The 24,935-nt window shown below is 43.0% G+C and overlaps 1 protein-coding gene across 5 annotated transcripts; it reads left to right on the plus strand.

The window, feature by feature from the left end:
• The first annotated feature begins 376 nt into the window (after positions 1–376).
• Positions 377–24,217, plus strand: LOC139454283 (uncharacterized). 5 transcript variants are annotated; one of them, XM_071235901.1, is made up of 3 exons: positions 377–499; positions 1,331–1,359; positions 18,236–24,217. In XM_071235901.1, exons 1-3 carry the CDS (start codon positions 481–483, stop codon positions 19,301–19,303), a joined length of 1,116 nt encoding a protein of 371 aa, XP_071092002.1. In that variant the 5' UTR covers positions 377–480; the 3' UTR covers positions 19,304–24,217. The 5 variants fall into 5 exon arrangements, with proteins under 5 accessions (XP_071092002.1, XP_071092005.1, XP_071092001.1 ...); XM_071235904.1 differs by lacking the exons at positions 377–499; positions 1,331–1,359 and adding an exon at positions 6,879–6,964; XM_071235900.1 differs by lacking the exons at positions 377–499; positions 1,331–1,359 and adding an exon at positions 7,252–7,374.
• The last annotated feature ends 718 nt before the right edge of the window (positions 24,218–24,935 follow it).

Raw genomic sequence — 24,935 nt, forward strand, 5'->3', positions numbered from 1 at the left:
CCCTTCGGACTTTCCTCCCACATTAGGCTGACACGCCGTGATATAACTGCAATACTGTTAAAAGCGGCGTTAAACCCAACTCACTCACTCACTCACTCAAATATCCATTCATTCATGATAATGATTACAGTGAAAGCATTTCAATATATCACTGATATGTAAAAAGATGAATCGAAAATATGATACTCGGTTAACACACGCGCTGAAGGAATGGTTTCGGAACGCTCGTTAATGAACGAGGCAGAGAGTCGGCTTCCTCCATTCAACCCAACAGCACGTCTGCGCTCGCTGCAATCGATGATGGCGAGTGACGTCTTCCTACATGAGGAACTATTTTCGTTTGTGCACGCGTTCCTTTCTCCGCTGTGATGAGGTCGGCTGGCACACTGTAGCGGATGTGGAATTCCACGGCCTGGGGTGTAAACAGATTGGCAAGAAGCATGGACGTTTCATAAACCACGAGCAGACCGCTCTCCCGAAATGGCGGACGACAAAGAAGGTAACAGTCGCGATATTTGCCTTTCCGTGTAGTCACAAAGGCCAGTGCACTGGTCGCTTGTAGCCAGACTAAAGTAATTAAAATGTGACCTTCGACCAGTAACCCCTGACCTTTGAAATACTGTGTGGTTGAGGAAACGCGACCTCACTGTCGCGACGGCTAAGAAAACGCGTACACATGCGATAGTAGTGTTTCTATGGTGACTTGTACCAGACGGGTGTGGCTGTCCTTGAGAGAGAGACGGTGCAATTCCGCAGAGAGGCAACACAGCGCAACACGACCTCCCCCCCCCCCCCCCCCCCCCCCCCCCTCCCCTCCCCGTCCTCCTTCCCCACAGGCTCTACTTAAGGTAGTCCCTCCAGGCACACTTAATAGCGGCAATTCAAATGGACACATTCTGTCATTGTTGAGAGTCGTAGCCCTTCGACTGTATAAATACTATGGGATTTTGCATGGAGACTAAATATTTTGTGAATTAAATTTATAAGCCTAAATATTATTTTCAACAATCTCAAGCATAGTAACTCTTTCAAGCATTTTCTTTTCGATATAATATCCGTTCGTCAGTGCAGAAACGGGAACATTTATTTTGTTCTAGCTATTTGTTAAGTTTAGGTACGTATGTTTGTCATAATGATGATTATATAGTCGCTGCAAAACAGGATCGATAATGTACGCAATAAGCTGTTGCGGGACTGTTTATGCTATCAGTGTGGCGATGGTTTACAGGGAACGGGTGTCACAGAGCGCTTGAAATTTATGAGCAATATGCATATACATGATAGCTATCTGTTGCCATGGAAATTTCATGTTCTCGGTATCTCGTTACAGATCAACGCAGCCCCGCCAAGCGCAAAGGGGTAAGTACGCTTCTCAGTAGAAAAACATACATGTCTAGTTCCTGAAATAAGTTGTGTATAAGGTTAAGTAAAAATAATTCTTTGAATGATCCCTCGAGCTGAAAAGGGGTTAGGTGTATGCTGCTGGAACTGGAAGGGGGTGGGTATATGCTGCTGGAGCTTGAATGGGGTGGGTATAGGCTGCTAGAGCTGGAATGGGGTGGGTATATGCTGCTAGAGCTGGAATGGGGTGGGTGTATGCTGCTAGAGCTGGAATGGGGTGGGTATAGGCTGCTAGAGCTGGAATTGGGTGGGTATATGCTGCTAGAGCTGGAATGGGGTGGGTAAATGCCGCTAGAGCTGGAATGAGGTGGGTATAGGCTGCTAGAGCTGGAATGGGGTGGGTGTATGCTGCTAGAGCTGGAATGGGGTGGGTAAATGCCGCTAGAGCTGGAATGAGGTGGGTATAGGCTGCTAGAGCTGGAATGGGGTGGGTATATGCCGCTAGAGCTGGAATTTGGGTGGGTATAGGCTGCTAGAGCTGGAATGGAGTGGGTGTATGCTGCTAGAGGTGGAAAGGGGTGGGTTTATGCTGCTGGAGCTGGAAATGGGGTGGGTATATGCCGCTAGAGCTGGAAAGGGGATGAGAGTGGAATGTTGTGAATTATGTATTAAAAGTATCTCTGGAGTCTGGAAGACAGAGATTAGCTTCTCAGTGCCTTGCTCCATCGGATATATCTTTATCAATAATGCCAATACTTATTTTCAGATAGTTATGGTTATAAGAGTGATAGCACTGTGCATAAAAATTATCGTTCGCCATATGTCAATACATGGATGTGCAAATATTATTGATGTGTTTGAACATAATATATATGTTAAAGTGTTCGCTAGTCTCGCAGAAGGCGAGGGATGTTTCTGAAATAGTTGCTAAAAGCGGCGTAAAACAAAACTCACCTGGGAAATAAAGGATGCACAGGGTTTAGTTTGGTTTGTTGTTTAACGCCGCACTCACCAAAAGTCCAGCTATATGACGACTGTCTGTAAACAATCGAGTCTGGACCAGACTATCCAGTGATTGACATCAAGAGTATCGACCTACGCAATTGGGATGCGATGACATACATCAACTAAGTCAGCGAGCCTGACAACCCGATTCCGTCTCACGACAAGTATAGTCGATTTTTACGGCAAGCATGGGTTGCTGGAGACCTATTCTACCCCGGATGTTCACTGGATGAGTATAACACTTAAAAGATAAACTTAGGACAGAAAAATAATCGATTTTGATGCGTTTTGATGTTAAACATCTCAAATTATCTTTCCTTTTTAACATCTTCACATCTCACCGAGCCTGACCACCCAATCAATTACTTCGTCTCTTAGACCAGCATAAGTTGTTAAGGGGGGTTGGGCCTTGTGGTTAAAGTGTTCGCTCGTCACGCTCAGGACCCGGTTCGATTCCCCACAAAGGTACAATGTGTGTAGCCTATTTCTGGTGTCCCCCGCCGTTTGCGAAAATATTGCTAAAAGCGGGATAAATTCCAACTCAATCACTCTGATAAGGAAACAAACTAACACAAAAAAACATTACCTACACACAAACTTAACAAGCACTCGAAACCTGACCTACACAATATACACGCACACTAACCCACGGGATGCCAAATGCTTTGCCTATCATTCCTTGAACTCAGTGTCAATAAATTTTGTTTGTCAGCAACATTCCACCAGTGATTGACATCATGAGCAACGATGAAACGCCTTCAACCAGTCTCTGAGCCTCTGTGACACGTATCCAGGTTCAAAACTGGGAGACAAGGGTCAGACGATCCGTGTCACCATAGCAACACATTGCGATCACTGCGCTTCTGTTATTATTTTTAACTCTAATACTTATAAGGGGGCAGGGGGCCCAGTCGTCTAATGAGCCGCGATACGCTGTGAAGAGGTGCGTCCCTTGGGCACGCCAGAAACCTGTAATTGTGGGTTCGAATCCCGGTTCGCTCCGATTATGTTTCTAGATTTGTCAGCACCATACCCGTGCTCGCTGGTTTCAACAATGGTGGTAAACGTCTGAGACCTGCATCACTTGGGGCTTTCCTCCCACATTAAGCTGACACCCCGCGATGTAACTGGAATACTGTTAAAAGCGGCGTTAAACACAACTCACTCACTCACTCATACTTATACTTAAGATTCTAAGTAACTGTTACACGCATCAATGCTATCACAGGGGGTTGGGTTGCAATTTATTTCGTTTTGCATTCCGTTATATTTTCCCGTTCATTCCGCTAACTTTTCAATGGTTCACTTGATCCAACTTTTCGTAATTCTCGACTCCATTGCGAACGGTGTCGACTGAAATGGGTCCCGATGGGGTTTACTTGTACAGCTTAAAGTGTGGACGTCATCAGGAGGACATTTGTGACCGATATCTTCCCCACAGAAATGAATACTGTTTGAATAAGCTCTTTACAGGGGCTATTTGTCAGTCGCGCTACTCAAACAATGACTTAAGTTGGAACGATGCTCGGCTTAACATTGTTGTTATCTACTGTCTCCGTTACACCTTGATGTTCATGATTAACCTGTAAACCAGTAGCGAGCTTGTCGTGCCTAACGTCTCTCCTGTCCTTTTAAGGATAGCATATAATACCACTTGCGTAGCTTTAGACAGTGTGTCCAGTCGAAGGTCCAGCTGTTCTTTTCATTGTATAATTTGATGTTTTGAAGCGTGGCTTTATGTTTCTTGGCAATTTTGCAGCTTTTCGCGACAATTTGATATACGATAACGATGTGGTCAATATTTGCAACATCGCTATGCGTTATTTTGAGTAGTTTATTGTAAAATCCTTTTGCTGCACGGCTACATATTGCATTTTAGCGTCTCTTCTAGAACCTCTAATGTTTTTAAACTTAAGATGTGTATTTGATCTAGAAGAATTCCCAACTGATTTTTAACATGGCCACTACGGCCGCCATATTTGATTTGTAAGATTGACCCATTTATTCATGGATACAGGTTTATTCATTGCACTGAGACTGTTTTTTTGGGGTAAAAAGGCATTGTGCGATTTTCGAATATTTATTTTTTGTTCCTGTTAATACCCAGGCGGCTGATAATGTTAGGTATATAACAATAACAATTAACAATAACAGTAAAGTTGTACTACCTGTGTTGTCTGTTTAATCTCGCTCTATCCACCACATCGACTGTAATTAACAGTGATAGTTTCATTTGCCGACGGGCGATAGGGAAGCCTGGTTGTCCAAGGCTGTTCCGACACGCCAAAGGCCTGGTTCGATTCCCAACATGCGTACGATGTGTGAAGCCCATTTGTGGTGTCCCATATCTGGCTGGATTATAGCTAATAACTGTGTAAAATCCACCGCCAACGTGGTCTAGTGGATACAACGTCTCCCCGGAGTGCGGAAGGTCGGTGGTTCGATCCACGGTCACCTCGTACCAAAGTACATTAAATTTTTGGATAATGTTGTTATCATGTCTCGCCTTCAGCATTATGGGTAAAACAAGGACTGGTCGGCTTGGAGTCAGTGTCTGAGTTGGGTATTCATGTTAAACCGCGGCATGGAATCTCATTGGGCCAGCACTCGAAAACAGGCATTAGTCCAGGCTTGCACGCACGCACGCACGCACGCACGCACGCACGCACGCATTCTCGCACACACACGTACACGTGGGCAAAACAATCCCAGGAATTATTTTGTGCACTATATAAATCAGACGTACACCACGTGATCAAATGGCAATTGAGTTCTCATTGGTTAAGAGCGATATACTGCGCTTCATTATGGTAGAAAAGCCCAGGTGACTGTCAGACTCGCGAAAGAATGAACTCCGATTGACCAAACAGCGTCACCTGTCTATGCGACGCTCAAGGCTACCAGGCCGTGATGAACGTTCCCTCGGAGCTGGAGTGTTTTCTTTTACAGTTGTACTCCACTGTAGCGGTTGGTTGTATGTAGCAAATATTTGGTAGATCACCTCTAAGTAGGATCCACCTGGTTGTTTGACAATGAATGTATTGTCAGACCAATAGTTAAAAAACATATTGTATTGTGTGTGTGTTTAACTCCACTCCGTGACTCCGACAGGAAGTTCGCTATTTCTTTTGAATATGATGCCTCAAGCTTTAGGCAAGTGAATCAGGCAATTGATAAACACGACCATCAGGGCGCCTTTTCCAAAAGTTAACTACCCGAAATCGTTTCAGACGATCGGACAGGCAGATATTCCGACGCTGATAAGTCGCAATCCGTCACCTAGTGGTCGAAGGCACTCCGTTCGGTATTCACATTGAGCCGTCATATGATGCTTTGGTCGTGTGTTCAAATCTAAGGTTTGCCAGCAGCTGCAAACGTTTACGACCTCCGTAACCTCCCTGCCTCATTGAGCTGATGAAACGCGTGACACAATCTCATTAAAGCCAGATCTTAGTTCTCGCTATCGCTAAACAAAGATCTGAGGACATCCCATTACGGGTCACGTCAGAACGACCCTTCATCCGACCAATCAGAGCGTCACTTACCAGATCATGAAAGTGACAATCGGAATGTGATTTCTTATCATGCAACCACGAGAACTTTAACACGGGGAATTCCGAACGATAGTTACGGGTTTAACGAATGAATCCATACAATCTAGACCATCTTTTAGCCATTCCAGAATGTTCTTTTGTTCAGGTTTCAAATTTTTAATCGAGAATTTGTCAAAATATGTGTCGAAGCGTTGTGGACCTATTTGAAATTAGTGCCGTAAAGCACGAGAAAGCTGCCTCCTGATTGGTCATTCCATTGGTCGGTCAAAGTTCGCGCAAGGTCGGTCTGACGTGACCCCTAATGGGATGCCCTCAGATCTTTGTTTAGCGGTAGCGAGAACTAAGATCTGATTTTAATGAGATTGCTAATCATGCAACCTCGAAAACGTTAACACGGGGTATTCCGAACGACCGTTACATACCCTTCGACAGATTCCGTCAAAATTATCGACGTCTATCTCACACTTCCGTTGGATAAACGTTTGAACGGAGAGGGCGTTGCAAAGTACGTGGGAAACACTCCCATAAAATCTCAACCACATATTAGACATTCCAGAATGTTAGTTTGTTCAATTTTCAAACTTTTAATCGATAACTGTGTAAACATATTTTTCAAGCGTAGTGTGAGACGGAAGTCGTCAGGTTGAAACGAGTGCCGTGACGCTCGAGAAAGCTGCTTTTTCACTGGCTGATGTCGACTTCTTATTAGTCATGTCAGTGGTCGGTCAAAGTTCGCGAAAGGTCAACGTGACCCGTAATGGGATGGGATGTCCTCAGATCTTTGTTTTGGGGCAGCGAGAACTTAGATCTGATTTTAAAGAGATTGCGCGTGACAAGGCTGTTTATCGACACCGTGGTGACTGCCTCCGTGGTCTAGAGGTTGAGGGCCTGCCCGGAGAGCTTAAGTTCGGGGTTCGATCCCCGACCGCGTCACACCAAAAGACGTTAGAAGATGGTACTTGCTGTTACCCTGCCTGGCGCTCGGCAATAAGGGGCTAAAACAAGGACTGGTCGGCTCGGAGTCAGTATTCTGTGTCTGAGTGGAGTATTCATGTTAGACTGCGGTATGTATCACAGAAGGCTAGCATTATAAAATCGGCATTGGTCCGGAAAAGTACAAGCACACATCCGCACGCACACGTATACAGTGGCAAAACAATCCCATTAATTATTCCGTGAACTATATGAGGCAGAATGTATAAGTCAAATGGCTAGCTCTCATTGTTCAAGAGCAATAAACTGCGCTTCAGAAACGTAGATTCGCGACAGTGTGTACTCCAGATGACAAATCAGGGGCACCTCGTTTTAGCGTCGCTCAAAGGCCAGCAAGCTCCCTCGAAACTGGAGGCGGATGTTTAAAACTGAATTCTTGGGTGATACTTTTACACTGGTCATCCGTCCAGGTGGTCGCCTCAATGGCCGTGTCTGTTTCTTCGTTAGGATGCGTCTCACTCCGACACACTTCATCACGAAGGTAAATAAAAGACTCTAATAATGAATATTTATTTTTGATATGAATCAAGTATATATGAATCAATTCACTTGAAATTTCTATACCTGTTTTCTTTTCGGGTACTTAGTTTTTTTTTTAAAATATAATTTGGTTTAAAACTTAAACGTTTGTTTTCGCACAATACGCAACTGCCGATGCATGGGTAACTCAATAAATACATTTGCCCTTTTCCGCACAAGTTTACATTTCAAACATGGTTTGTTTAGGCTCTGTACATCACGTACATTTAAACGCAATGTCAATATACATCACACGACTCCTTTTTGATTGAATTCCATAGGTGCTTGATTTGCATAGACTGGAGATCGCCAAAATGGCCGCGGGGTATGTTTTTTTCCGAGTTGTACTCGGCTGTTAAGGGTTATGTTGGTTAAATGTAGCAAATATTTAGCAGGTGCCCTCTATGAAGGATCCTCCTACTCTGATTATATGAAACATTTTATTGTCAGCCAGATAGACAAGCGTTCCCTGACGCGACTAGTAGTTCGCTATTTCTTTTGAATATGATGCCCCTAGCTTCAGGCAGTTTGTATATTATCTAAGAGAATCAGGCAACCGATAAACACAACTATCCGAGAGACGGTCGGTTGGTTGGTTGGTTGGTTTGTTGTTTAACGCCGCACTAAGCAGTATTCCAGCTCAATGACGGCGGTCTGTAAATAATCGAGTCTGGACCAGACAAACCAGTGATTGACATCATGAGCATCAATCCACGCAATTGGGATACGATGACATGCATCAAGCAAGTCAGCGAGCCCGACCACCCGATCCCGGTTGTCTCTTGGTTTGTCAACAGCTGCAATCGTCTACGGCCTACTTAACCTCCCTGCCTCATTGAACTGATGACACGCGTGACAGGGGTGTTTATCGACACCGTGGTCTAGTGGTAGAGGGTCTGCCCGGAGCGGAAGGTCGGGGGTTCGATCCCCGGCCGCGTCATACCAAAAGACGTTAGAAGATGGTACTTGTTACCTGCCTCGGCAATAAGGGGCTAAAACAAGAACTGGTCGGCTCGGAGTGTACTGTGTCTGAATGGTATTCATGTTAAACTGCGGTATGTTATCACAGAATTATAAACTCTAGCATTATAAAATTGGCATTAGTCCGGACTAGTACACAGGTCACATTCACGTCGCTATATAAGTGCAATAACCTTGATAGAATAGGTATTCAGCATCTCATTCTTGCCGTAAAAGGGGACTATGCTTGTCGTAAAGAGACGACTATAACAGGATCGGGTGGTCAGGCTCGTGGACTTGCTCGATGCTCGTCATCTTATCCGATTTGCGTGGATCGATGCTCATGATGTCAATCACACGATTGTCTGGTCCTTTTATTCACTGATTTATTTCCGTCATTTGTAAATTAACAATAGGTTGATCTTTATGTTCCGGGACCACTACATTTTCCTACATTTTAAATGACAACAAGTTCACCGGTGTTGGTTTGTGAGTGTAATAAAACCCTAAATATTCCCTTTCCTGTTCTTGCCCTTTGCGACGATATTGGTCGTTAAAGAAAAGGTCATTCCGACAGGTATTTCCGCCGAACAGGAAACACCAAGTACAGAACTTCATATGTGTACATGTCCATCTTAAACGGTAGGATACTCGATACTCGAAACTTAATCATTGCCCAATCAAATAACGTCGTTGTTATTACACACAACACGTTTAAATAATGCCTCAGATTTTGATAATCTTTGACCCTATGTTCTAAAGCACCGCAACTTTCTACATAGAGTTGCCTCTCTTGGATCTACTGGATCCGAGTCCGAGCTTCTCAAGTTCGAGCCTTGGTCTGTAAGCACCATACCAATGCTTGTGGGTTTCACCAATGTGATCGACGATGGCAGAACTTGGGGCTTTCCTCAAACATGAAACAGACAAACCATGATATAACTACAATACTGTTCAAAGCGACATTAACCCCTCCCCTCCCCGTCCAAAATTCATGGAATTAATGATCATCCTTCATACTGAAAACATGTTTGTTTTGTGCCCCGAGAATCTATCCTTGCTAATTTAAACCATTTGAATGTTGTTCATCGTCTAAACAAAGTTAATATTCATATCCGATCTTAAATCGTGCCGGCAAACACATCCTTTTTGTGGGTTGAGTTATTTTTGATCTCTTCCGAGATACCTGTCAACACGACAGTCTCAAGCCCAGCAGGGAAACAAGAAGGTAAAGCACGTAGTAAACAACCGAGCACGGAATCCCCGCCTCGTCATCTCCACGCGCTACACCTTTGTCTCAGGTCGTAGCCCCGGCTACACACGCCCGACAATCCCGCGTTTGCCTACACGATCGCTTCCTCGCCTTACAACTTCAGAAAAAACATGAGATGTCGAGGGCGCCGTTCCACAAAGCGATCTTAGCACTAAGTGGATCGTAACTCCCAATACATTAACATAGACTTACGACAGTCGTAGCGCTAAGATCGCTTTGTGGAACGGAGTCCTCGGTACCGTTCCTCAAAGCGATCGTAGAGCTACGACTGTCGTAAGCCTAAGCTTAATAATGAGAGTTACGATCATCTTAGCGCTACGATCGCTTTGTGGAACGGGGCCCTGAACTTGTAAGTTTATTGAGTCATTGGAAAGAGTCTGTCGATGACAATGGATACGGGGCGACTATTTCAATATTGGTTTGGTCGGGATAAATGGGGGGTATCACTACTTCCAAACATTCCAGTTATGGCTTATGTATGTAGCTGACGTTTTGTGTAGAGTTTGTTGGCATCGGAATTTCAGTTTGGCAGCCAGGTTGGCTAAGTGTATGTTAGACAACGAGGACCTAATTAGCCATTTCGATGATTAGACACTGGGTATACCAATCATTTTGGACCATCTCAAGCATATTTATCAATCACCTAAATTTTATTTGCCCATGTTGATGTGCCTATTATGAGCAAACACAGCCCTGATCAAGATATAGTTTTTTCTTTTCTAGATGTTCGTTTCGCTGAACGAAAAGCCCCAAAGCACAAGTACATTATACATACAAATACACAGAGTAACATACTGTATAAAACTTGCATAAAACATATATCGCAGTTCATAAACGGATAAGCAATCAGTCTTGATGTTAGTAAATATTTAGTTAAGTTCATACAGTTTCTCCAAAGTCTTCAAATTCAGTTGGTTGGACCGCGGTCGACCAGTGAAGATCTGGGGTAGAATAGGTCTTCAACGACCCATGCTTGCCGTAAAAGGCGACTATAATTGTCGTAAGAGGCGTCTAACGGGATCGGGTGTCCATGGCCAGGCTCGCTGACTTGGTTGATGCATGCCATCGTATCCCATTTGCGTGGATCGATGCTTATGATGTCAGTCACTGTCTTGTCTGGTCCAGACTCGATTATTTACAGACCGCCGTCATAGAGCTGGAATATTGCGTTAAACCACAAACTCTAGATCACGGTCAAAGACAAAGGAGTCTTTGTTTAATTTAAACCAACCTTCAGTGGTCTCCCCATATCAGCCTATATCAAGTCTCCCAGCTGACTGGAACTCGTTACGTTCTTCATTACACCGATGCTAAACATATCTGATCTGTTCCACATGTCGCGGTAATGTACAGCTAGTTTTATCAGACGGCCATTGTCAGGTTCTAAGTCAGTCTTTGTCTGTTTGTTTGGGTCAGGCTAAGACTGGCATTTGGTCCAAAAAAATGAAAAATATCCTAATGGAGCCCAGAACAATCCTTAATTTCGGGTAATCTAGACTTGCCAAATCATTCTTGACGTGAGCTGGACTCCGTTTTTAATATATTCTCACGGGTCTATCTGTGTCGGGGTGTTTGGGTCAGGCTGTGTGTGCTCAGATGTTTGGGTCAGGCTGTTTGTGCTCAGATGTTTGGGTCAGGGTATTTGTGTTGGGATGTTTGAGCCAGGCTGTCTGTATTGGGGTGTTTTGGTGAGTCTTTTTGTGTTGGGATGTTTGGGCCAGGCTGTTGTGTTATCTATGTACAGTAAACTACGGTTATAACGAACTCAAAGGGACTACTAATTTTAGTTCGTTATAATAGTAGTTCGTTATTAGCATATAAACAGCATAACTACAGCAAATAGTCGGGACCGAACAGTAAGTTCGTTATATCAGTCAGTTCGTTATAAGCGTGTTCGTTTTAACCGAAGTCTATTGTACTATATTTTTCGTATCTACCGTCGTGATGTGGATGGGCTAATACTAAAAACGACGTAAACCCGAACTCACTCACTCACTCATTCCAAATAAAGTTTGTAAGTCAAATTGCTGTAAAATGAATCCAATACATCAGTGATGCATATCAACAGCACAGAGAAACTGATACAAATGGCCTCTGCCGACTTGTCCAATCGCACAGTCGGTTGTGTGTATGTTGACTCAGCGCACGGTTCGGCTGAAATTGTATCGTTGTCCCTGTCGTGATGCCCGCGAACACTACGGAGTCCTCGACACACCGTCGCATTTGTGTGTGGCTGTATCGTGGGGTGATCAGGACGCTGTGGCTCGGAGATGAGGTGAGGTCTAACTGTTTATATTACCACATTTTGTAATTATTGTCATGTTGACAATGTCATATAGGTGGCTTAATTTCCAATTTCAAATGGCGTTCTACTCGTCACCGCCGGGGATTCATTTCCTTTGTATTGTGTTTCCTGAAGACCTGGGTTTCAACAGTTAGTTAATAGTCCACGCCCTCTTATCTAACTGTACATGTAACTGACATGCTTGTTGAATGACACGCTTGGGGTCAAACTGTCGCTGTTGTGTTGATTCGTGATATTTTTTGTAATTACATGTTAGTTTTAAATAGCAATCTGTGATAGTCTAGTTATTTTACTGTCCTTTGTTGACAGGTTTTTATAAGTTCTACTAGTTTTCTGTTTGTGTATAAACTTCTACATGTACGATATGATTGATATACTGCCGATGTGACTGTTTTAAGTCACTCGCTCACTGTTAATGAAACTGATTCACTTTCACCATGGAGTTGGTTTTGGCAAAATGATTTCAATTTCGAAGTTTTATCTACAGAACTGATCTCGTGCATACGATAAAACTAACATGACACAGGTTTATAACGTGTGTCATCAGGGATCAGAAATATTTCAGTCAGGAATTTCCGCTCGGTCTGACAACACGCGTACATTTGATAAGCCCGGCACGACTTGCGGTACAGTGAAATTAATTTATTCCGTCTCCGTTACAAACCATTATACGTGTGTGGCACTGAATGTGGAAGTCTTCAATAGTACAGCTATATCACAATGATCTGAAATGTTAGTTTGTTTGTTTAACGCCGCACTCGGTAATATTCCAGCTTTATGACGGCGGTCTGTAAATAATCGAGTACCAGACATTCCAGTGATTGACATCGTGAGCATCAATGTACGCATTAGGGATACGATGAAATGCGCCAACAACGTCACCCAGCCTGGCCACCCGATCCTGCCTCTTACGACAAGCATGGCCACTGAAGACCAATTCTAACGCGGATCGTCACGGGTTGCATAGAAAGAGGGCGCTCGGAGAAGCTACCAGTTGAAGAGAGAATCTCTAGCCTGGACTAAACTAGCCAGTGGTTGACAGAATGAGGAACGACTCGCACCGTCGGACAATGATGCCACAGCCCTCAGGTCGCGTATTGTAACCACTCCTGCCAGCTCTCTGAGCGGTGGGATAGCCTAGTGGTTAAAGCGTTCGCTCGTCATGTTGATGACCAGGGTTCGATTCCCCACATGGGCACATTGTGTGAAGGCCATTTCTGGTGTCCCTCGTCGTGATATTGCTGGAATATTGCTAAAAGAAGCGTTGTTAAACCATACTCACTCACAGAACTATTTTACTACGCAACGGATTCGTGTCATTCAGGGGCGGTCTGGTAGCCTAGTGGTTAAAGCGTTCGCTCGTCACGCCGAAAACCCGGGTTTAATTTCCGACATGGGTACAATGTGTGAAGCCCATTTCTAGTGTCCCCCGCCGTGATATTGCTGGAATATTGCTAAAAGCGGCGTAAAATCAAACTCACTCGTGATATTCAGTCGATGTCACGGACAATATCTACGTATGAGAACGACCGCGACGACTGTTAATGTGATTATATCAGTAGTATTCCAAAACTGTCGATGCAGTATACGTATCCTAGCAACGTCAAGTACAACACGCGGTATCAACACTGCCATGCACATCATCATGCTAAACCGTGAATAATAAGAATACTATCAGTTATCTCCATGGTGATGTGTGGTGTTATGCATCACACCCAACTTTGTCGAGTGAGATCAAACATTTCAAACTGCTTAAGTGCTTTGTGTGCACGTTAACGATTCGTTTGGTGCTCTGTTATACAAGCCTCACTTTAAGATACGTTTATATTCAGCTTCGTAGATATGTACATATTACGATATTTCTAAAGATGAAACTTGTACCTTTTTTCCACGTATCACACGTCCTCGATTACCCACCGTATTGTATATCTATTCCCTCGGCCTGGACTCATGCACCACGAAAGCTTCGTTGCGGAAGTGACGTCACGATCTCCCTCTCCAGCATCGGTAACCTTGCACGTAAGCTGGACCCCGTCTCTCACATCACAATATAGCGAAAGTTGGCGACGCGCATAGGGAGCCGGGAACCAGCTTACTTAGCACGTATGAGCGGGAACCCAACAACCAAAAATGCCTCTTCTAAACGTGAGTTCGGCATAGATCTACGTTCAGAATTGTGGTGTGATGTTTTCTTAGTACGTGTATTACTGACGGGGGAGGTATGTCCTTCTGCTACCGGATGTTCCCAGTTGTAGTTGAGACGGTGCGCCGTGATATTACTTGAATATTGCTAAAAGCGGCATAAAACTTTTCTCTATCACTGGCTCACCTGTGTATACAAGTTACAAGTCACAAATGATGTACCTTATCAGTTCAAAATTACATAACGCAATATGATACAGTTAAATTGTACATTATATATTTGTCCCTCATGGAAGGCATCTGCATATATGGAGTCCAACAGACGATAGTTCCTGGGTTCGCACAAATTTGAAAAGTGCTTGGATTAAGGCTTGTTCGATGAAAAGTGCTTAATTCTGACGTTTTGCCATCGAAGTGCTGGAATATTATTGGCAGTACTTGAAAAATATTGGAATATAAGTAAAATCGCCGACATAAGACAGGAAAATAGCATGTGTCGTCTATTATAGGTTATATGCTTGAATTTCTTTGAGTGGCACCTGAGCCACGATCTCCCAAAATAAACGAGACTAAGTCATGAATGTTACATTGCTGCCCCCCCCCCCCCCCCCCCCCCCTCCCGACCACCTGGAACAAGAAGCAGCCTAGCAGAACGTAAGCTTCATTACTTTGTGTGGATGTGTGCTAAAACGCAGTGTAAAGTGCTGAGCACAACCTCCGTGTGCAGTCTGGATGTTCCTGCTGATAAATAGAAGTGGTCCTTGGAAACAAGTGTTCTTCTATGACAGGTCTTAAAAAGAGTCCATTGGTCTGTATGAGCACCGTCAGTCAGTCAGTGAGTGAGTGAGTGATGACATATACAGACCCTTGAGATACTCGGGTGGTAGAATGTTCATGTCGAGTTAAGCGCCTTTAATACTCTGTAATACCCTTTAATTCACAGTGCCTCCCGAGGCGGTGGGGTAGCCTAGTGGTTAAAGCGTTCGTTCCTCACGCCGAAGGCCCGAGTTCGATCTGTGAGGCCAAATTCTGGTGTCACCCTCCGTGATGTTGTTGAAATATTGCTAAAGGCGTCTTAAGACCATACTCACTCACTCACAGTGCTTCCCCCTTGGGCGTGGCACAAACCCATGCTCGTGGGTTCGAATCCCATATTCACCCGCATATATTTCTTTGTCACCTTCACCCTACCCGTGCTCGTTTGTGGTAAACGTTTAATATTTGCATCACTTCGAACATTCCTCCCGCACCAAGCAGTTACGTCGTAATGGGGCACGGGTGGCCCAGTCGTCTAAGGCTCCACGATTCGCTATGATAGAGTTGCGTCCCTTGGGCACGCCAGAAACCTATGATTGTGGGTTCGAATCCCGGTTCGCCCCGATTATGTTTCTGCAGTTCGTTATAAGCGTATATTCATCATACATACAACAAATAGACGGGACTATAGAATTAGTTCGTCATATCGATCAGTTCGTTATAAGAGTGTTCGTTATAAACGTAGTTTACTGTAGTCAGATAAGCTAATATATTTAATGAATAGAAGGATATAACAAATAGATGATATGCTTAAAGTAATCCTCCCCCAACAAGTGGCAATTAAAGGAGGTCACCTAATGACAAGCTTAAGATATAAGGCATTATTGTGCAGATCACACGATGTTAGTTATATCTTGGTTATCAAACATTCCACTGGAGAAGAGTAGAACGTATTCTGTACATATAAGGACAAAACCCTTTCGGTGATCATAACAAACGAGAGTTTGGATATGTTTCAGCTACAGTGGCAAACCCAGATGTATTTTTGATTAAACATATTAGCCTAAATATTGTTTTTAATAGAAAAATCTTGGAACAATGTATTTTTGTGGCGGACAATTTCTTCCAACCACCACACACACAAACGGAAACAATTGCGTAGATCGATGCTCTTGATGGCAATCACTGGATTGTCTGGTCCAGACATGATTATTTACAGACCGCCGCCATATAGCTTGAATATTGCTGAAAGCAGCGCTAAACAACAAACAAAACAAAACCTAAAAACAAACGGACACGCGTACGCACGCACGCACACACATACGAATTTCAAATGGTCGGTCTCTGTCATTCAATGGACGACCCCTTAGCCTTCTGGTGTTCAATGACTTGGTGATCGATGTAGATTAATTCTTTAACATTGTCCCTACCCTCAAACTATATCTTCCGTTTTAGCACGATTTTGAATATGGTTGTTTGCATAACAGGCGAATATACACAGCTTATGTTAACTTTGATATGTATATGGGCGTCCGTTGTATAGGGAAGATATCTTATCTCAACACTGGCAAACACTATAGCCGCACCTCAAACAAACCGGTTGTTGATCTGTCGTCATGTAGAGGATATATGATGAAGCGGTGTTTCATTACCGAGAATAGTGTTATATGGTGTGTGTACGTGGCTGACGTTATTGGCTTTTAAATGGTTTGAGACTGCGCCGGGGGATTGGATAGGTGAGTCGGGTACGAGTCGGACAAGCTTACGACTGAGACATTGTCCGGCTGGCGGATGCGACAACGCCATGTTTTTTTCACAGGAGTAATACATTCAGGTTGTATATTTATTTCTTTGCCTGGAGGAAGTCTTCAAAGGATCTGCTATAAAGCTAGCATGTGCAGCTGCGTTATGTCAGCTGACCTGTGTTTGACATTGGGGGATGCGTGTCATGTTTCGTGTTGTGTCGTGTCGTGTGCAACGATTTATGTAGACCGTTATAAATGATAAATCTGTTGTTGTTTTCGCTATCCCGGTAAGTCACGCCCATTCTATTTTTCTCTATATCTTCGGAGTGTTGTATGAACAATTTAACTGTCGCATTAATACATTTTTAAGTTTGTTTGTTGGTTGGACGCACTCAGCAATATTCCAGTTTTGTGAGGCCGGCCTGTAACATCGGTCCAAGCAATTAGTATACGACGACATGCAGAAACCAAAGTCAGCGAGCCTGACCACCAAATTCCATTAGTCGCCTCTTACGACAAGAATGGGTTGCTGTAGACCTATACGAGCCCGGATCTTAACGGGTCACTTGTGAAAACGGTTTACCTGGGTCGTGACCCCAGACATATTTTTTTGTCATTTGCGTATGATGAAGGTCGAGTTTCGGTTTGAGATGATTCGACACCTTCAATATTGGTGTATTTTCTGTACCAACCCTTGAAGCTCCCTGCTTCGATGTTATTGCAAAATTACCATGCAAAGGTGTGTTTTATTTCCATATTCAAGCGTTAATTGACATGTTTAAACACGCCGGGGGAGAGGGGGTTATCTGACTGTCTAATCTTTGCTAATTTTAAATTCAAATTAATATAGATTATTTGTTTTTTTGTTTTGTTTGTGTGTTGTTTAACGCCACACTCAGCAATATTCCAGCTATATGACGGCGGTCTGTAAATAATTGAGTATGGGCCAGACAATCCAGTGATTGACATCATGAGCATCGATCCACGCAGTTGGGATACGATGACATGCATCAACCAAGTCAGCAAGCATGACCACCCGATCCCGTTAGTCGCCTTTTACGACAAACGTAGTCTCCTATTACGAGATTATGTATGTTATAATGTACATGTCTTATTTCTCTGCTCTTATAATTTACTTTAATCTTGTTAATAGAATAACTTCTTTGAGAAAATGCTGGAGAAACATTTTGAAGCAAATTTTACAAAATAATAAAAAAAAGTAAAAAATTGTTGACTGGATATTCGGTGCATGTGTGAAAATGTGTACGTTTCCACCTTTCATAGAGTAAACTATTTGTAATTGAGCAGTGACCGAACAAATATCCCAGCAGCCCCAAATTCCACTTAACACACGCTGCTCATAGGCAGCATAATTACTACTCAGTAACATTCTGTATTCTCATCTTCCTGAGGAATATAAATCCAAAGATGCGTACGTGGCTTTAGGAAGTTTTGCATTCACTCTTCTAATCTTATCTTATCGGGTACCCATTCACCGCTAGGTGTTGTCAATTTGAACATCATTTGCCAAAGACAAGGCTAAATATTCGGGGTTAAATATTGGCCAAAAAGATTTTTGAGATGTGTGGAACCTTCAAGACCAGCTCGTATCTTCAGTAAATATTTACTTTTGTGGTTTCAGATGAAGTACCGTTCACTATGGCTGCTGATACTCTGTGTCGGGGCCATGCTGCTTCTCTACACACATTTCTACACTGGCGGAATAGGCTTTGTGTCAGCTGTCCGGAAAAACGGCACGGACCAGTATGTTGTGTACGTATGTGATGGCAGTTTCCCTTGCGGTGGATGGGCCGACAGACAGAAGGGCATCGTCTCAGCCTACGTGTTGGCCCAACTCATGGGCCGGAAGTTCAGGGTCAGGATAACGACCCCATGTGATCTTTCTACGCACCTAGCGGGGAACCTAAAACCATGGGAGATAACTCCGAGGGAACTGGAAGGCTTGAGCGTGAAACATGTTAAGGAGATCGACAAGAACGCAGATAGTTTGCGAAAGAAAATGTCTTCCATTGATCTCATATCCAATTTCCCTGAGGATGTGGTGTATTTTACAAGTAATATGGAATATGTAGAGTATCTTATAAAAAACCCGCGTTACTCCAACCAAACGGAATGGATGCGGAAGTTACGAGTGGCGGATGTGTATACAGACACTCTCAGAAAGTTATTCAAACTGAAGCCTAACCTTGTTCAGAGGCTTTCCAACTTCACTTCCCGGATACCTAGAGAAAAGGGGGTAAAGCTAGCCTGTGCGCAGGTCCGTCTGGGCAAGAACCCCACCGTCCCAACTGACACTGAGCAATTCAATACATTCGAGAGTGTGAAAGCAGTGTGGGATTTCCTCAAGCCGTACAATGATATAAAGAAATACAGGATATTCGTGACTTCAGATTCCGAAGACGTCCGGAAGACCGCAAAGAAAGAATTTCCCGGCACAATCATTGACATGGAAGGCAATATTGTCCATGTTGAAAGGACGAATGGTGCCAATGTGTGTGATGGTTTTGCTAAGGTGATACTAGACCAGTTGATATTGTCCACGTGTGACGTCCTCGTCATCAGCCGGAGCGGCCTGGCCCGCATCGCAGCGTGGTACAGGGGTCGGAAGGAAGACGTGTATTGTTTCTCCAAGTCTAAAGTAACACCATGTAACCCATATGATCTGAAAGCCTTCATTCCAAGTTGGTAAGAGGTATTAATTGACGATTGCTGGGTGACCAAAGTCTCACGATTTACATGGAGCTTACATTGGGGTATTGGTTGGTGGGATGAGTAAGTATTTGGGTATATATCTCTCACATTTATCAATTGCGATGCAAATTGTGAGCACCATTTTGTGGATTGCCATGCCAAATGCAGCTCAAGTGTGTGGAGTACGATACAAGATATGAGCTCCTTTTGTCCAGAGTCTGATGCAAGGTATCACATCCCTTAAGTGCAATGTGTTATGAGTGAGTGAGTATAGTTTTATGTCACGTCGGCAGTAATTCATCCATATTGTAACACTACGATTCACAATGTCGCTCAAATAAGTCGAAAGGACTTTTTGTCTATACAATCTCGGGCTTGACAATTTTATTTCCAGTCGACCTGGGCCCACTTGCACAAAGCGATGTTAGCACTAAGATAATCGTAACACCCATACTTTAACATAGGCTTACAAGCAATAACAGTGATATAGAAAGCAATAATGATGAGATATAACGAGGCTTTGACACAAGTTCACAACGTTAACAGAAATAACGGGACAAAGTTTGTAAAACCAAAATTAGAGAAAATGCCGCAAGCCTGAAAATAGACAACATATTGAATGGCTAAGGACTGGAAATGGTTCCACATTAAATGATTGGCCCGGTTGCTGTCGGAACCTTCTAAAAACCCAGATAAATTGCAACATGTCGCAACTACCATGCTTTAACACAGACATAAGACTGTCGTAACGCTGAGATGACTTTGTGAACCGGGGCCCAGGTCAGCAAGATTTGATAATGAACTTTATAAAGGATAATTAGGCTCCACAATGTGAACGTTGGCCCAGGCAGTCGGGGTACGATAACATGAGTTCACACACAACACCGGCCGCTTATCTCCAAAAGTAACCCAACATTAATCTATCGCCACCTGTCAAATATCCAACATCATTGATCACTCGGCAAGTCCAGAGCGACAACGATCCCACCATTTTGTCGAAATTCAACCTTCAGTTTGATTTTTTTCAAAACATATAATAATGTTATTCAGAATCTGTTTTTGTGTCTGTCGTTCACGTGGCTGCCAGGATTGTATGTTGCGTTTGTGCCCTACGAACAAAAATCAAACTGTCTGTCAAACGAAAAGCATTGTACGATCATCCGTGGCGCCTACGTTTTACAAATACGTCTCCTCTCATGCGTGTCAACCAGTTCACAACAGTAGCCGTTCCCGAAAGTCATGTTAGTACAGGTCCATTGGGCACACCAGAAACCTATGATTGTGGGTTCGAATCCCGGTCCGCCCCGATTATGTTTCTAGGTTGGTCAGCACCATATCCGTGCTCGTGGGTTTCACCGAAGTGGTAAACGTCTGAGACCTACATCACTTCGGGCTTTCCTCCCACATTAAGCTGACACGCCGTGATATAACTGTTAAAAGCGGCATTAAACCAAACTCACTCTCATGTTAGTACAGACTTATCATAAGTCAAAGCTATATTGAGATTCCATGGTGTCATGGAGAAGGCCCTTTACGAAAGTCTTCCAATCATCCTAATGATCATCTGTAAGTGCCAGTTGCACACTAGAACCGCGTTTCAAAGGCTACTTTAAGTCAACTAAGATCTCATGTCATAATATACAGGGTAATGTATTATTCATTCATGTTATGCCCGTGTTTGGCGCATATTACGTTCATATGGACCTCGTAATAATGTAGTGCATGTAACAGGCTGTTTCAAAGGATTTACTACATCCTGCAGACCTACAGATACAGCGTAGGAGCGGATGGTGGAGTAAATACATACAGTTGTGAATGTACTCACAGTAAGAATATGTTAGGGCCAGATTATTAAATATGTTCAGGGGTGGGGTTCCAACATTTGATTGTAGTCGCCATTCTATGGACGCCGAGTAAATAATTGTACTTTTTGACGGGGAAAATATAATTTTGCTTTGAAATCTGCCATACAGTAGTTTTTATCTCTGCAATATATTTGTGGTCCGACAAAAGCCAAGCTATTTGGGGCATGTTATCATATTACATATCAGTGTCATTTCCCATGTCTGCCAATAACGGGATTGATCTGACATCTGAAGGGAACAATGATATCGCATATCTCGCGGGAAGTGCTCCACAAAGCTGCTTTGTTTCTCCGGGTTCGTCTCGGACAACATGGTACTGCCTGTTAGTATTATTTCGGAAGTGAAGGTCTGATTGTATGAATAAACTTGTGTTTATGCTCCCCGGGTGTTTATCTGATCTAGTTATGTTTACGAGAAAAGCCAGGTCGTATCTCTAAGTTCCAGGGTGTTTATTTTAGTTAAGTCATGTTAAAATATTGGACAATTTCTGGAATGAATGCTGATCTACGCCTCATGGGAAAACTGCCTTAATGCATTAATGACCGCACTGCAGAGCGCCACTCCAGTTACTTATCCAGACAGGTGCCACGCACCCCAAAGGTGGTTCCTATTCCACCTGTGATACACACGAGTGCCTTCATTACATCGTTACGCTCTACTGACACGTCAACATTTCTACTGTTTCCACTGACACTTGTACATCGTTTTACTATTGATTTTGTTTGGTCAATTTTGGATGTCCTGAAAAAAACTGTTCGCCGGCTTGCACCGAGTTACCCTCATCATGTTACTTGGCTGCATCGCCTGACCTGCATCGCTTCGGGATTTCCTCCCACATTAAGCTGACACGCCGTGATAAGACTGAGATGTCGTTTCAAACAGCTTTAAACCCAACTCACTGAAAGTTGACATGTATAAGTTTGAAAACACTTGAAATCTGGTCATGACATAAACAACCAGGCAGATTTGACCCACATGCGCAGGAGGAGGAAATCCTGTTCTCGCGATATTACGACCCTGAACTATTGTGAGAACGAGGCCCACGTGCCTAAAACAAAACGAGGGGCGTGTGTTGACAAGTGTTTATTTGATCCCATTGCATATATCTTATTCTGCTTTTCTTTCAGAGTATCGTTTCACGTTGTTTTCAGTGAGATGAACCCCTAGCCTGGATTAATACCCCCATGTCATAATCACGCCCGTCATTTATTCCATCTGATTTACTTGTTGATTGTTTGATTGTTCGTTACGCATTTACTTATATGCCAAGAGTATATATTAATCGCTTTCGTTTTGGCCATGATTGATTAATGGAACACAAACGTATTTATTTAGCATGGTTAACAATTGCCCATACCCGATGTTTGAGTATGGACCCAATAAAGTAACGGCTGATTCATGTATCCATGGTTAAGTTACGCGGCCCATCGCGTCGACCCTACTTCACGGGGTTGTATGTATACTACTCAAAAGAAGTTAAGGTTCACCCGATTCTTTCATAATGGTAAAGTTAATCTGTCATGACATGAGAGATTAACTATAGTAATATGAAAGAATCAGGTGATCCTTATCTTCTTTTGAGTAGTATATTTGTTTGTTGAATAACATCGCACTCGGCAATATTGTAGTTATATGGCAGCGGTCTGTAAATGATTCAGGCTGGACTAGACAATCCAGTGATTGACATGAGGGTGGTCAGGTTCGCTGACTTGGTTGATGCATGTCATCGTATCCCAGTTGTGGGGATCGATGCTCCTGTTGTCAAACAATGGATTGTCTGGTCCAGACTAATATTTATTGACCGCCGTGATTTAGCTGGAATATTGCTGAGTGCGGCGTTAAACAACAAACAAACAAATAATTCGAGCTGGGAATGAAACGCTGCACGTTTGCGGGGCAATCAGAAAAGTAATGAACATAACAAACGTGAACTTAATTTTAGGAAAACTGAAATTCACGTTTAGATTTAACCCAGTTTAATTTGAATATGAATTTATTATGCGAAGACTGGTCAAGCAATAACGTACAAATGCCAACATCTGTTCTATTATCCTGTTAAGTTAAAGTTAGTCATCGAACATCCATTGCAAGGGCTGCCTAATCTGCGTATATTGACACATTAACTTTTCAGTGATAAATATGACACTGTTGTCCCGTGCAGGACGGGAATGCCACTGACGTATTTAGGTCACATGTTACTTTAAGTATGCCACTCTTTTGTGTCGCTCGATGGCTTCTCGTTAGCTGTACAGCATTTGGATTTTTGAAATGCAAAGTTCAGACTTCAAAAAGACATCATCGCTCTATTTGAACTTATTACGATACTGTAAACTATGTCTGAAAACACCATCGCTTTTTGAACGGCATTACAATTGAAGCTCACTTGATCATAACCGATGCTAGTAAAGACCAGTTCGTTGAAGGTTTTTTTTAAGCAATTACCCAGATGCCAACCATTAAGATTTGGTAGAAATCATTACAATTTTAAACCATACTTGGTCAGTACCATTAAGTAAAATATATTTCGTATTTTGTCCGCAATGTTTGAACTAAATATGTATTATTGATTTTCATCATTACTACATTTTTAGATGTAATTAAATTGATTATTATTTGTTTTCGATGAAAATTGCTATTTTTAGACGCCGATGACCTCATGTTCCTTAGTGGCTTCATCCTGGATTGGCATATGAGGTTTTACAGGGTTTGGGGCACTGAAACGACATTTCAAAAATCATAAACGAAAAATTAGATGTTTGAATGAGAAAATTTATTAAATAGTACCAAGTCCTAATCTTGCAGAAATCCCAACATTTAGAGATGTGTACATGCGCTTGTGTACTTACTATATATACTTCCATAATAACCCACTGCAGTGTCTAAATCGACATGACTCAAATATATTAAAATTTCAAAACTATGTTTGAATTTGTACCGTCAGTATATCAAAGTAACATTCCATCCTGCATGTTTCCGGATTCAAATTGTTTTTCATATTTACATATCTTGTCATGTTGTTAATGTTAAATGTTTTTGTGTAATAAATACGTGCCACGTTTCTAATTGTGTGTTTTGTGGACTTTGATCGACCAACCATTCGTGGAATGTACAGCAGGATATATGTAGCAGGACCTGTACATTTTGAACCGGCCTAAATAACGCACAGTATGATACATTGTTAAATGAGTAAGTAAGTGACCTTTGATTTATTCCGCACCTGCAGTTTTGCTGCTACAGGTGGAGTGAGTGAGTGAGGTTTTACGCCGCTTTTAGCAATATTCCAGCAATATCACGGCGGGGGACACCAGAAATGGGCTTCACACATTGTACCTATGTCGGGAATCGAACCCGGGTCTTCGGCGTGACGAGCGAACGCTTTAACCACCAGGCTACCCGACCGCCCCGCTACAGGTGGAATGCTTCATAACATCCCTTGTGTACGATGCTGCCATCTTCCCTAGGCAAGGGCGTTAACTGACTGTAAAAGTCCAGTTTCAATTTTGGCTGGTAGAACGAGTTCGTAAACGACATTGATTTCAACGTTTAGATTTCGGTCGACTGCAGGATTTGCAAAGCATGTGTACCGTCAACTGGGCGTCGACAGATATTTTGGAAATCTGTTCATGCTTTTAATGAAGGTGCTCAAGGGATTTGATGCACTTCGCTGAGTAAGTACCGTTTTATTACAATATAGGTCTTGATTATCGATCAGCTCGTCCTGACTGGGCGCCGCCATTCTGCATTGCATGTGGTATGAAAAGTGCA

This window comes from Haliotis cracherodii, unplaced genomic scaffold (assembly GCF_022045235.1).
Source record: "Haliotis cracherodii isolate W230 unplaced genomic scaffold, xgHalCrac1.p SCAF_10, whole genome shotgun sequence".
NCBI lineage: Eukaryota > Metazoa > Mollusca > Gastropoda > Lepetellida > Haliotidae > Haliotis > Haliotis cracherodii.

Excerpts from the sequence above, each read along its gene's own strand:
- LOC139454283 (XM_071235900.1), top strand. The coding sequence starts at position 7,252 with ATGTTTAAAACTGAATTCTTGGGTGATACTTTTACACTGGTCATCCGT. Across the intron at positions 7,375-18,235 it reads CGACACACTTCATCACGAAG|ATGAAGTACCGTTCACTATG; the intron begins GTAAATAAAAGA and ends TTGTGGTTTCAG.